The sequence below is a fragment of the Echiichthys vipera genome, assembly GCF_963691815.1.
Source record: "Echiichthys vipera genome assembly, chromosome: 7".
Lineage (NCBI taxonomy): Eukaryota > Metazoa > Chordata > Actinopteri > Perciformes > Trachinidae > Echiichthys > Echiichthys vipera.
The window spans coordinates 29,817,694-29,830,528 of record NC_139832.1 but is presented as its reverse complement, the minus strand read 5'-3'; the positions used below and the strand labels follow the sequence as shown (position 1 = coordinate 29,830,528).

General features: G+C 39.5%; 1 protein-coding gene across 1 annotated transcript in view; it reads right to left on the bottom strand.

Annotated features, from left to right (window-relative positions):
• Nucleotides 1-12,835, bottom strand: part of nlrc5 (NLR family, CARD domain containing 5) — a 51,800-nt gene that overhangs the window by 13,294 nt on the left and 25,671 nt on the right. Inside the window, exons 23-41 of the mRNA XM_083916957.1 lie at nucleotides 11,393-11,476; nucleotides 10,946-11,029; nucleotides 10,419-10,508; nucleotides 10,123-10,170; nucleotides 10,009-10,038; nucleotides 9,822-9,905; nucleotides 9,649-9,732; nucleotides 7,985-8,074; nucleotides 7,225-7,284; nucleotides 6,546-6,629; nucleotides 6,344-6,427; nucleotides 5,521-5,607; nucleotides 5,292-5,357; nucleotides 5,043-5,160; nucleotides 4,071-4,204; nucleotides 3,320-3,403; nucleotides 2,884-2,970; nucleotides 2,669-2,725; nucleotides 83-124 (exon numbers count right to left, since the gene is read on the bottom strand). Coding sequence (XP_083773083.1) covers nucleotides 83-124; nucleotides 2,669-2,725; nucleotides 2,884-2,970; nucleotides 3,320-3,403; nucleotides 4,071-4,204; nucleotides 5,043-5,160; nucleotides 5,292-5,357; nucleotides 5,521-5,607; nucleotides 6,344-6,427; nucleotides 6,546-6,629; nucleotides 7,225-7,284; nucleotides 7,985-8,074; nucleotides 9,649-9,732; nucleotides 9,822-9,905; nucleotides 10,009-10,038; nucleotides 10,123-10,170; nucleotides 10,419-10,508; nucleotides 10,946-11,029; nucleotides 11,393-11,476 — 1,497 coding nt within the window. The remainder of the gene's footprint in view (nucleotides 1-82; nucleotides 125-2,668; nucleotides 2,726-2,883; nucleotides 2,971-3,319; nucleotides 3,404-4,070; nucleotides 4,205-5,042; nucleotides 5,161-5,291; nucleotides 5,358-5,520; nucleotides 5,608-6,343; nucleotides 6,428-6,545; nucleotides 6,630-7,224; nucleotides 7,285-7,984; nucleotides 8,075-9,648; nucleotides 9,733-9,821; nucleotides 9,906-10,008; nucleotides 10,039-10,122; nucleotides 10,171-10,418; nucleotides 10,509-10,945; nucleotides 11,030-11,392; nucleotides 11,477-12,835) is intronic.

Genomic DNA, 12,835 nt, shown 5'->3' with positions numbered 1-12,835 from the left:
CTGGATCACTTTGACACCCATGCTTTAAGGTATTAACTTTGCTATCCAATGTTTTGTTACGTGTTTTAAAAGAAGAAAGTACCCTATGTTCTCTGTGGCCATTGTTGGACTCAGATCTGCATCACTGAAAACACAAACACAAGAATTCATTGATCATATTTCTATGTCAAAACACAGCCGAAAGTTAACGTTTAGCATATATACACATACACACATATATAGTACATTCATTCTTTTATTGATTTATTTGGGATGCACCGATTTATCCGGACATCGGTATTCGCCTCACTGATGAGGTGCCGTTCATCTATTACAGTGGCTGATGGTTTGTTTTTTTTTTCATTTGTAACAAAACAAGAATTTACAAGAGAACAAAATAGACAGAATTTACCTATTTGCAAAAATACTAATAATTCAAACAATATAATAACAGATGTGCAGCAAAAGGAAGGAAGGGGAAAAGAAAAAAAAAAACTCAATAAAATAATAAAATAAGCCATAATTTATTATTTAATCCTTTTCATGTTTGCATATTTATACTGTATTTGGAATGTCTTGCTGAGGGGGACGGGAGGAATCAACTCCAGATGTATTGCAGAAAAGGGAGACCAGGTTTTATTGAAAGCCATCATATTACCTCTTATTGATGATGCTGTTTCAGATTTACATGGTTGGTTAATAGGTTGATCCAATGCTGGGTCGAGAGTTTTGATCTGTCTTTCAAGTTGAGTAAAATTCTTTTCCTGGCTACAGTGAGTGCTATGAGAATGAATGTTTAGAGATGTTGTGGTACAGTGAGAGAGGAGAGATCACCTAAAAGAGCGATGGAGGGAGAGAAAGGGAAGCTGAGGTTGAGGAGCTCTGACTGCTTTCCCACGACCTCTGACCAAAACCAGCTGACACGTGGGCAGAGCAAGAATGCGTGGATGTGGTTGCCTATTGTGGAGGGGCAGTATGTGTAGATGTTGCTATCCGTGAAACCCATATAGTGCATTATGTGAGTAGTGATGTGTATCCTGTGTATCGAGGTGGTGGAAATTGCTAAAGTCAATTGTTTTTTTTATGGCCTCTTTAAACTCTAAGGGCGCACTCACACTGTCCATCCATACCGTGCCCCGTGCTTTAGGGTACTTGCCCCCCCCCCCCCCCCCCATGACCAGGCCCGTTTGTACTCACACTACCTGGGCCTCGGCGAATGCTTCTTGCTGCCTATGCGTCATCACACCGCAACACGTCACACGCATTGATTGACGTCATCGCGATGCGTCGCTTTGTTTACAAATGGCCGCGCATGGTCCGCTTTATGTCCGAACAGGCACACATAAAATTACGTCAGAACACGTGCGCACGCTCGTGCTCGTACATGTGTAAACATGCTTTACAAAAGCCCACCTCTCCCAAACGGAACGTGGACAGCAAGCATACCGCGCCTAGACTCAGTGCGGTTGCACTCACACTGGTCAAAGGAACTAGACTTTAGCCATGAAACGTGCTTAGGCACGATACGGATGGACAGTCTGAGTGCGCCCTAAGTACTGGTACTGACAGTAGTTGGGTAGATTGTATGTTTAATTGAGTAGGTTGAAGGTCATGAGAGAGCTGCCAGAACAAAGGTTCCCCAGGCTGGTTACTCCTCTCTGTTTCCATGTGGGGAACTTAATGGGTTGGTTATTTATTTTGAGTGAGGGCAGAGGGAGATAGTTGAGTGTTGAGGATGTCATTAGCCTTCCACCAGGCAGTGAGGGTTAAGTTTACTGTATGAAATTTGAAGCAGAGGTGTGTTTAAATCGATTTGTCTATTTACGCAATGTGTTGAATGGGCAGATTGTTGCTGGTCGGTATGGTTTGTTCAATGTTGACCCAGGCAGGGTAATGGTTGTTTGTCCAGTGTCCACTGTATACAGTATATATATAAACTGTATATTGGCGATCAAAATTAGAGAGCAAATTATTAATACTTTGATAGAATATCAGCTGTGGCCATACCACTGCTGCAGTAGCATGTTTTTATAATAACCAAGGCACTTCAACAAAAACCTTTATTTTGTCAATAAAAGCAAAAAAAGCAAAATTAGTGAACAGTAACCAGAAGAGAATATTTCAATTATTATTTTCATTTTCTTCAGATTATAGGATTCAAAAATTAACATGAAGTGTAGAGGCCACAGCTTTGAATGACTTCAGCAGATCTGCACCCACAGGACATCACTAGTTTCTCACACTGCTCTGGTTTGATCTGCGTCCATTCTGACTCAGTCTCTTCCACGGTTCAGTAACTGGAGTGGGTTTCTTAGACATTACTTTCTCACCAAGGATTTTCCAGAGATTCTCTATGCGAAGCTTCATTTCTATAGTCAAAAGAGGATATACTATACAGTAGGTTGTTTTATAAATCAGTATGATTGGATTTTTGTTAAATTAAGGACTTTTAGAAAGTGATGATAACTTCAAAACAGTTCTATAATGAAGATTGCACAACAAAAAGGAAAAAAATACCATCTAAAAACTGGCATCGCTATCGGCCAAATTGCTACTTTAAAAGTCTGTATCGGCCCAGATTTTCACAATCTTCGGTGCATCCCTAATATAAACTACATATATTTCACATAACTTAATATGTTTATTGCTTTTGGATATACTGTTTGCCCCCTAAAATTAAATACATTACCTGACTGAGGTCAGTTCAGTGCACTTCAAAGACAGGTGTAGCGTGGTGTGCTGAACCCTGCAAAGTAAAAGTGTATATTGCTGTTGGTACACATACCCCAGGCATATGGTGATGTGGGGCATTTTACAGTGAGTTTGAGTTTGTTTGAATGTGTCACTACAAAGAGTGTAGAGTCTTCCAACATGTTTGGTTACTTGCATAGATTTGCATCTCACCTGATAGAGTGTATGTTGCTGCTGAGGTCCAAACAGCGACAAACCAAACTAACAGCTTCCTCAGATCTGATCCAACATTCCTCAATACTGATAAGAAAGATTGTTAGATACAGCTCAGTATTTCAACTATAAACTTGAGCAGTTCAACACCATTTCATTCAGCAATTTGGACAGAAACACAGAGATGTGTTTAGCCAAGACTAAAAAACTAGTTTGTATGAGTGTATGCTGAGATAAGTAAAGCTAGAAAATAAAGAGCAAAACTAAAGGTTCTCGAACCATCACTGTTACAAAAGTACAGAGGGAATACTAACACAACCAAGCCCCCACCATAGCGACTTCCTGATTGATCCAATGAGTTACTGATTTTGAAGTGGAAGAAACAAGCTACAGCAAAATGTTCAGTGCACACTGCACCTACTGTATTCCTTCTTACCTGACGCTGAATCCTCTCCGACTGCTGCTTAACAGTTTCACAAAATCTGCAATCCAGTCCGACTGCAGCAAATTGTTCTTGAACCTGTGGATCAAACAGAGAGTAATAAAAGAAACACTGCACAACCTGAGAGACTTAGCCTACTGATCAATCTCTATTAATTATCAAGTTAAATGTGTCAACAAAAACACCAGTTATGCATAAAACAATAATCTCTGTCTCTTGTATAAAAAAAACACACCTTCACAGGCAAAACATGAGGCACACTAGCTTTTTTTGTCGGAAAACCCCCAATCAGACAAAGCGATGGCAATTTTATCTTTTTTTATTTTTGCTAGACAACCACTCATTCACCTGTCCTCAGGTTAACTGTTTTTTGCTGTAAGGTTTAATGAAATTGGATGATTTTCTTCTCTCAGTTGAAGGTTATTCAACTATAGACAATGAGGGTGCCACTGCAAAAATGCGAGCTGCATAGAGCAGAAAAATGCAAGACCCTAGGCAAGCAAAGCAGCGAGCAAATTATTTCAGGCTGCTAAAACATGCCCTGTCCGATCGAGCCTCTGTCCGTATTAGTAATTCTTCAGAAGTTTTTGAGAGGGTTTCATAAGACAAAGAATTTTCTCTAAAACAAATCCATTTTTATTGAGTAAAATATGACGTCTGTTTTGCTAAATTCCTTAAAAGCTGACATTGTAGAAAAGCTTTTGATAAGATCAGAGCTAAGTTATGAAGATGGAGGTGTACTTACTCCAGTTTGGTCAGACTGGGACAGAAAGATATGATCTCTGCTAATTTGACCAGATGGTCCCATTCCAAACGACTCTCTCTGACACTGGCAGAGAGGTAGAAAAGATGGGAGGGGATAGAACAAACAAAGAATAACTCAGTAAATGAGGACTTTTTAAAGGTCTATAGATACTGCCTGACTGATGAATGCAATGTGTACTGAAACCTTTAAACTACCTTATCAGACAACAATGAGGGAGAACTATAACTGTCTGAAGAATGCTAACAATAAAACAGTGGTGGGAGGTCCTTTAGGGGGGCTGAGGGAAAAGTAACCTTTGATCTTGACCTGCTATTGAGGTTCAAACTGTGTAGAAATGTCACAGAAAAATGATTAGAAGATTTTTTAAGTTAAAGTTATGAGTTCTGTTAAATGGGGTACTAGAAACATGTTACGATGAGCCCCAGTGCAATTTACCAACTCATGAATAGGTTCGTAGGAAATGGTACGAAAAGTTATGCACATAAATTTGTAAACGCTGCACAAAAAGCAGCTGATGGCCCGAAAATCGACGTTAAAAATGGTTAAAAGCCTCCGCCAGACCTTGAGTGCTTCACATACTTTGATGGGCCAGTGGGCCCTCGTCATCAAATAGAGACTTGGTATTGGACAACAACAGCATACATATTACCAAGCAATCATCATTGCATATCCGTATATAACACAAAGAAAATAATATATTATTAATTTCAATGAATATTGTTCATAGTTGATGTAGAATGAGCATATACTGTACTTTTGTTAATATGCTTTCTAGTTTCACTTCGTAGTTAGGTGCTGACCAATCACATTTGAGCATGCTAAGGCTGTATGCAGGTAAACAATCAGTGTGGAGAGCAAAAGATTCAGAACACTTCTATGGAGATATCTGTTTATAGAAACGCTCTCGACTCTAACTCCATTCTTGCGTCTCAAGTTCCTAATCAGACCCACTGCATGTAAGAGGAAGTCTTTGCCCAGATATCCGCTGGCACTCGCAAGGGCCTGACCTCTGCCCAACACATTGTTGAAGGGCTTGCTCTCTCTATGGGGCCTAGCGCCACTGCACAGCCTGCGCCACATCACACATTGTGCATTAAAGAAGCACATATGGTAAAGGTTAGGTTGTCAATTAAAATGAAAGCCTCCTCTCAATGAAATGCCAGTTACTTGTTCGATTAGAATTTAGTTTTTTTGTCCTACCTTAGGGTTTTTACACAACCTTGATATTGTGTAAACCAGATGAAACACCTCTCTTCTGCCCCCAAACTAACAGCAGACATTAGAAAGTTGAGACCATGGACAAAGAGAGAGACAGGGATGAATACTTATATTGTTAATTCTTACAGTGGTTTTCAAGCTTTCAACAAATAATGGTATTGCTTTCTTTCTTGTTCATCTGCTTACTCATTTGCACAATGCACACACTTACCTGACTTCTACACCAGAGGTGTTGCTGGTGCTCAGTGTGCTTACCACATCCAACAGACCCTGCTGAGTCAGGCCATTATTGCTCAAACTGTGGATGAAGTCACATTAAAGACCAGGAAATTATATTAGTGTAATAGTAGCATAATAAACACATCTCTTTATCTTATAAGAAACAACTCATTATGCCTTTAAGATTAAGAACAGTTTACTACGGATCTAAAGCTATAAGTAAATGCTTTATTATGCACTTATTAGGCACTTCTGGACATGTCAGCCCGGAGATTGAACCTACAATTTTCCGATTGGTGGGCGACCCACATCTAAGCCACACTTGCCTATGACACTGTGAAAAGAACTCATACAAGCTGAGCACACTCTACCAGGTGACACCCCATGCATTCATCAACAGTCTGTATATACCCATGGCACCCACATCCCAATGAGCACAATGTGGTAAAAAAAAGACTGAAAAATACAATAATTGTGTGTAAAATGTTATGTATTAATAGTGTTATATTGGTAAATGGACTTATATAGCACCTTTCTAGTGTAAAAAAAATCCTAGAAGAAAACCATGACGTGAAATATATTGTGCTTTTAGGTGGCTGATTAGTTTGCTTGCTAATGTGCTTTCCTTAACAAAACACAACAATCAAAGAGATTCACATGGGTTAATGGTAACATGAACAACTGAATTTCCCGTCTTTCTATTTTTAATAAGCCCATTATTTTAAAAGGGTTTGTTTTGTTTTATACAGCGGGTACAAAAGAGTATAGAACTTAAAATGGTTAACATCAATATTTCACAAAATGTATTTACTTACTTTACACAGCTGGTGATTGTAAGGTTTGGTAGAGAATCCACAAAATGCTTCACTCCTTCATCTTCAAGTTGGTTACTTGATAAACTGCAGCCAAAAGAAAGAATAACTAAGTACTGGCACGGTAGGTATGTACAGTACATGGGTGTTTGAAAATGTATGAGTAAGTCTAGGTTGGTGTGTGAGCTCTTTTAGTGGCACATACTCCAGGTCAGACAGTTGGGGACCCTGCAGTAGGATCTCAAGCAGTCTCTCCAAGTTGTCACTGTTTAGGCTACAATGACTTAACCTGTGACAGAGAGATGCTGCTTTAGGGCATTAACATAGGAAGGCACAGACAGTTATGGGGTGTGTCTTATTTTGTGCTGGAGAAAAGAGAGTAGGCGTAAACAACTCTCAGGACACGTAATAAACTTCACAGTGACATTTCATAACACTAATCAGTGACTTCCTGTTTTTCTTGCGTTGACCTTTTTGAGACTCTCCGTGGTTGATATTGTCTGTGCTGCTCTAAAAAGTTCAAGAAGTTGTTTTTCTTTAGCAGTTTAGACAGAAAAATGTAAATTTGGCAGGATGCATTTTTTTGTCGAACACTAAAATAAAATAGGGAATAAAATTAAAACTATAAAAATAATTGTCTCTGCTATTTACAGTTTAACACATTTGCTGCCGAGTTCCATCTTCAGTTGCTGTAGATAGCTTTTTACCAGTGCTGGCAGAGTTTTATGATCATTTTTGTTTCGAACACTTGAAGTCAAACTGAAAGAGAAACTAGACGAAAGTGACGAACTGAGCTGTCAGAAAAGTAAACACCCACTGAGTTTTTTGTATTCATACGAGGAGACAGTTCGCCCCAAAACAATTATCAAATTCTGATTACAGACCTGCAGCTGGCTTTTTCTGCTTTCACACTGTCAAAATGGATAAAGGACTCCATCTGAGGGCTGAAGAAGCGTTTGAAGCAGTATTTAACAAAAAAATTATCAGTGGCAGATATCAATACATTAATCAATAACAGAAAGAAACATTGCCGTGGTACATTTAAAGATATATGCTGCGTTCCATTGTACTCAGGAATCGGGAAGACATTCAAGTTTGAATTTTGAGTCAGGCTTGCTCTCATGTGTCTGACTGGTCCAGTAACATTTCATCACTTCTAACTCAAAATGGCGGATCAGCAGACATTTGGAGCATATGAAGGCATCACGCCACATTGCGGAGGTGAGAGCTGCCAACCTTTTAAAGATGATCTTTTTTTGCCTTTTATTATATAGGACAGACAGGAAATGGGGTGAGAGAGAGAGGGGGGGGAGACATGCAGCAAAGGGCCGCAGGTCAGAGTCAAACCTGCGGCCGCTGCCTTCAGGACCTTCAGCCTCTTTACATGGGGCGACTGCTCTAACCACTGTGCCACCGGCTGCCCCGAGAGCTACCAATCTAATGACGTCATACGGTTGACACTGTTGGGTTCCCAAAGGAACTCTGGGAGTCGAGGTCCCAGAGGCCTGTCTGAGTTACATCTTACCACCAAACCGGCCGCTAGAAACACTCTATCTTAAATCGTATGTATTACCACTTTAATATAATTACTAATATTAATAGTAAAATACCTGGATACAAAAAAAGCTAAAAACTAAATCTTACCTGAGCTCCACTGATAAGACTCGCTGACTGATAGCCAAACATCTGACCAACGTTAGAGCTCCAGCTGTGGAGTCGATGCTGTAGCTGACACTGAAGAAGAAGAAGGGGAAGAAGAAGAGGAAGAAGAAGAAGAAGAAGAAGAAGAAGAAGAAGAAGAAGAAGAAGAAGAAGGGTTGATTAAAATTAAATGAGAAGGTAATTGGTATGAATAAGACACATAACTGCTGGTTTCATTGTGTTTAGATAAACTCCCTCTTTCTTTGTTCTCAAAAGAAGAGATCAGTTTTCATATGAATAAAGCAAATCAGACCAAAATGAATGCATCTCATCATTTCAGGCCACACCTTGGAACTGGACTTCAAGATAGCAGACCCAGACTTTCTCCTCTGTCTTCTTTAGTTTTTGTTCTCTCTCATTCGTCCTGTCTCGTCCTGTCTCGTCCTGTCTCGTCCTGTCTTGTCCATTGTACAGTCTTTTATTTTGTAACATCTATCTGGTTTAATTTTGTCTTTATCTTTTAACAAGTAACTTTCTGCCTGACTTTGTTTTAAAAAACACAAAGTAACATTGTATTAATTAAGCTTTAGTCAACAGCGCCAAGTTACCCTTTAGTTTATATTAAATCTAGTAATCACCAGGAGCTTGAAAAAGTGACCAACTGACACTCATCCACCTATCTCAAGCGGTCCCTGCTGAGGTATCCAGAAAGACTTCTTGGCTTAATAGCTGAAGATTTAGGGTTAACAACTAAGTAACCCTTGACGCTTTTAAACCTGTTGCAAAGGTAACGGTATCAGTGTTCCCGAGAGAGACTGTTTTGTGCCGCCCTGTTGGACAGCCGGTCGACTGATTGGCAACTGACGATTGGTTCTGCCAGCCCTGGACCACAGACCCAGTGTTCTGCACGTCTGGTAACTGCTCTGGAGCTATGAAATACTTCTCCATCATCTTGGATTCCCCCTTCAAAGCTGAGTGTTTGGTGAGATGACATGTTGGTACTTTAATGAGCGGATCTGGTGACCACTTGCCATTTGAAATTAAACTTTACTTTCAATAAAGGTATGATTCAGAAAAGTATTTCCATATCAAAGCTTTTGCCATGATCATCCATTTTCTTTGTTATTTTCATGTGTGTCGTTTCATGCTATAACCTATTATATTCTGTGTATATTATGTATACATAATTTATATTTCAGTTGTTGTCTGTTATCTTTCATTCTGTTGAGTCTTGAGGTCCCTGTTTTATTAGAACAGGCGTGTTCAGATTGAGATTGATAAAATAATTGATAAGAGAAGTTAATAAAAAGTATTCTTCTAAAATAACTTTAACAAGTATTAAACCCCCAGATATTGGCGTGGTTCCCTTTTTAAGGAGGAAAAATGAATTAGCCTAATTGATAAGGTGATTAGTAAATGTATTAAGCGCTTATACCATACCTCCCCTCTTCTTATCTTTTTCCTACAGCACTATGTGTTTTTTTGTCTTATGTCTTTTATTCTCATTTTTTTTTTTCAGGTTTTTGTACACATAAAAACTTGTTAACATCTTGACAGAAATTATTTACATTTCATATGATAAGTAAAAACAAACACACAGCTAAAGCAATCTTTACTCACACAAAACCTAATATGCTAATTAATTTGTGCATGTGTGTATGTTTTACTTAAGTCTCTGCAGTGATGTCATCTTCGGCAGAACAGTCAGCAGATTCTGGATAGCCTTGTCTGTCAATGAGCAGCCAGACAAACTGAAACAATATGAAATATACATTCTTGTCTACTTGTCCGGACATAATCATGAAATAATAATGTGTGGAAATACAATAATCCAACTTACTCCAACTCCAAACGGGAGCGACACTGGACCAGTCGTCTGCAGAGTGTGGTTATACTGGACGGCAGGAGTCGGCTGTTGTTTATCCTACAGCATTAAAAAGAAGGCTTTCTTTGTATTTTAAAACAGATATATTTTATAGTTTAAGAAAGTGAAATGTGTGTTTTTACTCTTTATCAGCTTACTGTACCTGAATATCTTTAGAGGCTGTTTGTCATCCCTAAAAAAGAGAGCATCAAATGAGCCTGTTGTTGACACGTGAACATGGTATCCAGATGTGAGTAAGATTTCACAGCTTTTCTACCTTTTGTCAGGGCAGAACTTCAGGATCACCTGCTCTCTTTTCCCATCGCTGTAAGACCAACAGGACACTTTCTGATTAACAATCTGCACATTTTCACACAGTTAATAGGTAACAAGACCATTGTCTCCCCAATCAGTTTTTTTCTATGCAAATTTCTCAGGCATATATTCTTATATTTTAGAAACAGCATTCGTCTGCTGCTGCAGTTCCAACTGGCAGCTCACCAACGTTTGGTGAAACAGGTGCTCACTGTTGCTGCTCATCATTAAATGCCTGAAATGTCAAACAAAGAGTACCTGATGTGAATTTCTGTTAAGTTGTTATGGGAGCACAAAGCACCCGCCAGCATCACCGCTCCTTCCTTGCCAATCCTATTGTTACTGGCACTGAAACAGACACACAAACACACAAACACACAAACACACACACACACACACACACACACACACACACACACACACACACACACACACACACACACACACACACACACACACACACACACACACACACACACACACACACACACACACACACACACACAATGAGCCAGGGGGATGGGCATTATTTAGGTCTAAATAAGCCATTTATGCCAAATAATGCCTCAGGGAAAAACACAGCAGCTGCCAGTGCTGGCATGGTTACTTTAGAACTTGTTTGGTGAGAAAATAATTGACCTGCTTTTGCCAAATAAGCAAGATTAGAGCCGAGTCTCATTCTTCCTTTAAAACTTTGTATTTTTTTAAATGATCACCAGTAAAGTCTCTGATGTTTTTTAATTGCTTTATGCATCTTTTGTTATCGCTTTGTGTGCGAGTCTTACTTCACTTCCTGGATGGTGCTAAGACCAGGCAAAACCTCCAACAGATTCTTCAGACCATTGTTGCCTAAACAGTTACTGGACAGACTGGTAGACAAGAATGTGGGATTAAAATAATGTCAGAGACAAAACAGAGTATAGCATGGGTAGATGCCATGGGTTCAGAAAATATAAACATAGTGCAAAAGAGCATATAATGTCATTACATTAGGATGCAAGGCTCCATCGGAATGTATCATGCAGACACATGATGATTGCTAATAAAGTAAAATGGCAAATTATTCTATATCATTAAGAATAACTATAAACTAGGTGATTTCAACATAGTGTCAGTTTGGATGATCGCTTTATCACTACTACTTAAAAATGTATACAGTAATGACTGTCAACAGTGGTGCTGCTTTAGCATGCAAGTAGGAATCAAAATTGTGTTTTGCATATTTATCTTACTCCAGTAATGTGAGATCAGAGGAGGTTCCCAAACTCTTCCACACACTCCCCAGATGAGCAGGTAGCAGACCACAGCAGCTGAGGCTGACAGAAGCAACAGTTTCAGGATCAACGACATCATCATCACCACCAATAATACAATATTCAGTAATATTAAGTTATAAAATAAAATTCCCCTCCAGTCAAACATGTGGTTAGCTTGTTGCTGCTTCACTGAGATGTTTAACCCTCAGGCATCAGTATGGACATTTCTATCCATTTGTGCAAATTCTTCCTCTACATCTGGCTATCGTTAGTGGCTATGGCACATTTTTTTTTGACAAAGTCCCTCTCTTGACAAATTTTGGAATTCAAAGTTTAATTTTTCTAATAGATCAAAAGAACACTATAAAACACATTTACTACTCTCTTGAGTCATTGAGGACAAAAATGTTCACTTCCTAAAAAATTGCTATAAAAACTTTACACAGGAATATTTTTTCTGCACATATCTCTTAAACAACTCCAGTCCTTATCACAACCATCAAATATTGAGTGATCAGGGTTTTAACCATTTAAAGGCCAGTTTGATTACATCAACGCATTACATATTACTTTTTTTTAAATGAAAAAACACTCAAAAAATTAGTTATTTTCAATTTAACAAATGTTGGGTGGCTGGGGGATTTATTTTTAAATCAGTCTTTGACATGTCAAAGATGAACCAAAATATTGACTTTGATGCATTATTAGTTTTTGTGTAGCATCAGATTTGAAATTTAATCTCTCCTCTTAAGACACTTGAGGACACAAATATCTCATTAAAACCACAATTTTAATCTCATAGCCATAACAAAATATAATCATGCATTTTGTAATGTTAGGGTTTAAATCTTAAGAGAAATAGTCACATTTGTCATTTTTAGTGTTCACCACTAAAATCAGCCATATCCCTATTCTAAGGCCTCTCCACGAACCATCACCTTATCGTGGTGGAGAGGTTTGTGTGGTCTTGTGAACCTGAGGGCTGTGTTGTTTGGAGCCTGGTGCTCCTGGTAGGTCTCCCATGGCAGAGTGGTTTCAGGCAAGGAGCCCGACTAAGAATGGTTCACAAAGACAACATGAAAAATCGAGGAAGAGGAAGAGAGACCCTTCCCGGAGGAAGCCCGGTTCCCCAGTCTGGAGCCAGGCCCAGATGGAGGACTAGCTAGCGAGTGCCTGGTGGCCGGGTTTGCCATGAAGCCCAGCCGGGCACAGCTTGAAGAAGTGACGTGGCACCTCCCCACTCTCCATCCTGTCGGCCCACCACTCACAGGAGGAACCACTGGGGTCGGGTGTGTTGCTGGCTCTGGGGATTTGGAATGTCACCTCTCTTTGGGGGAAGGAGCTGGAGCTTGTGAGGGAGGTGGAGTGCTACCAGTTAGATCTGGTGGGGCTTACCTCCACGCACAGGCTCAGTTCTGG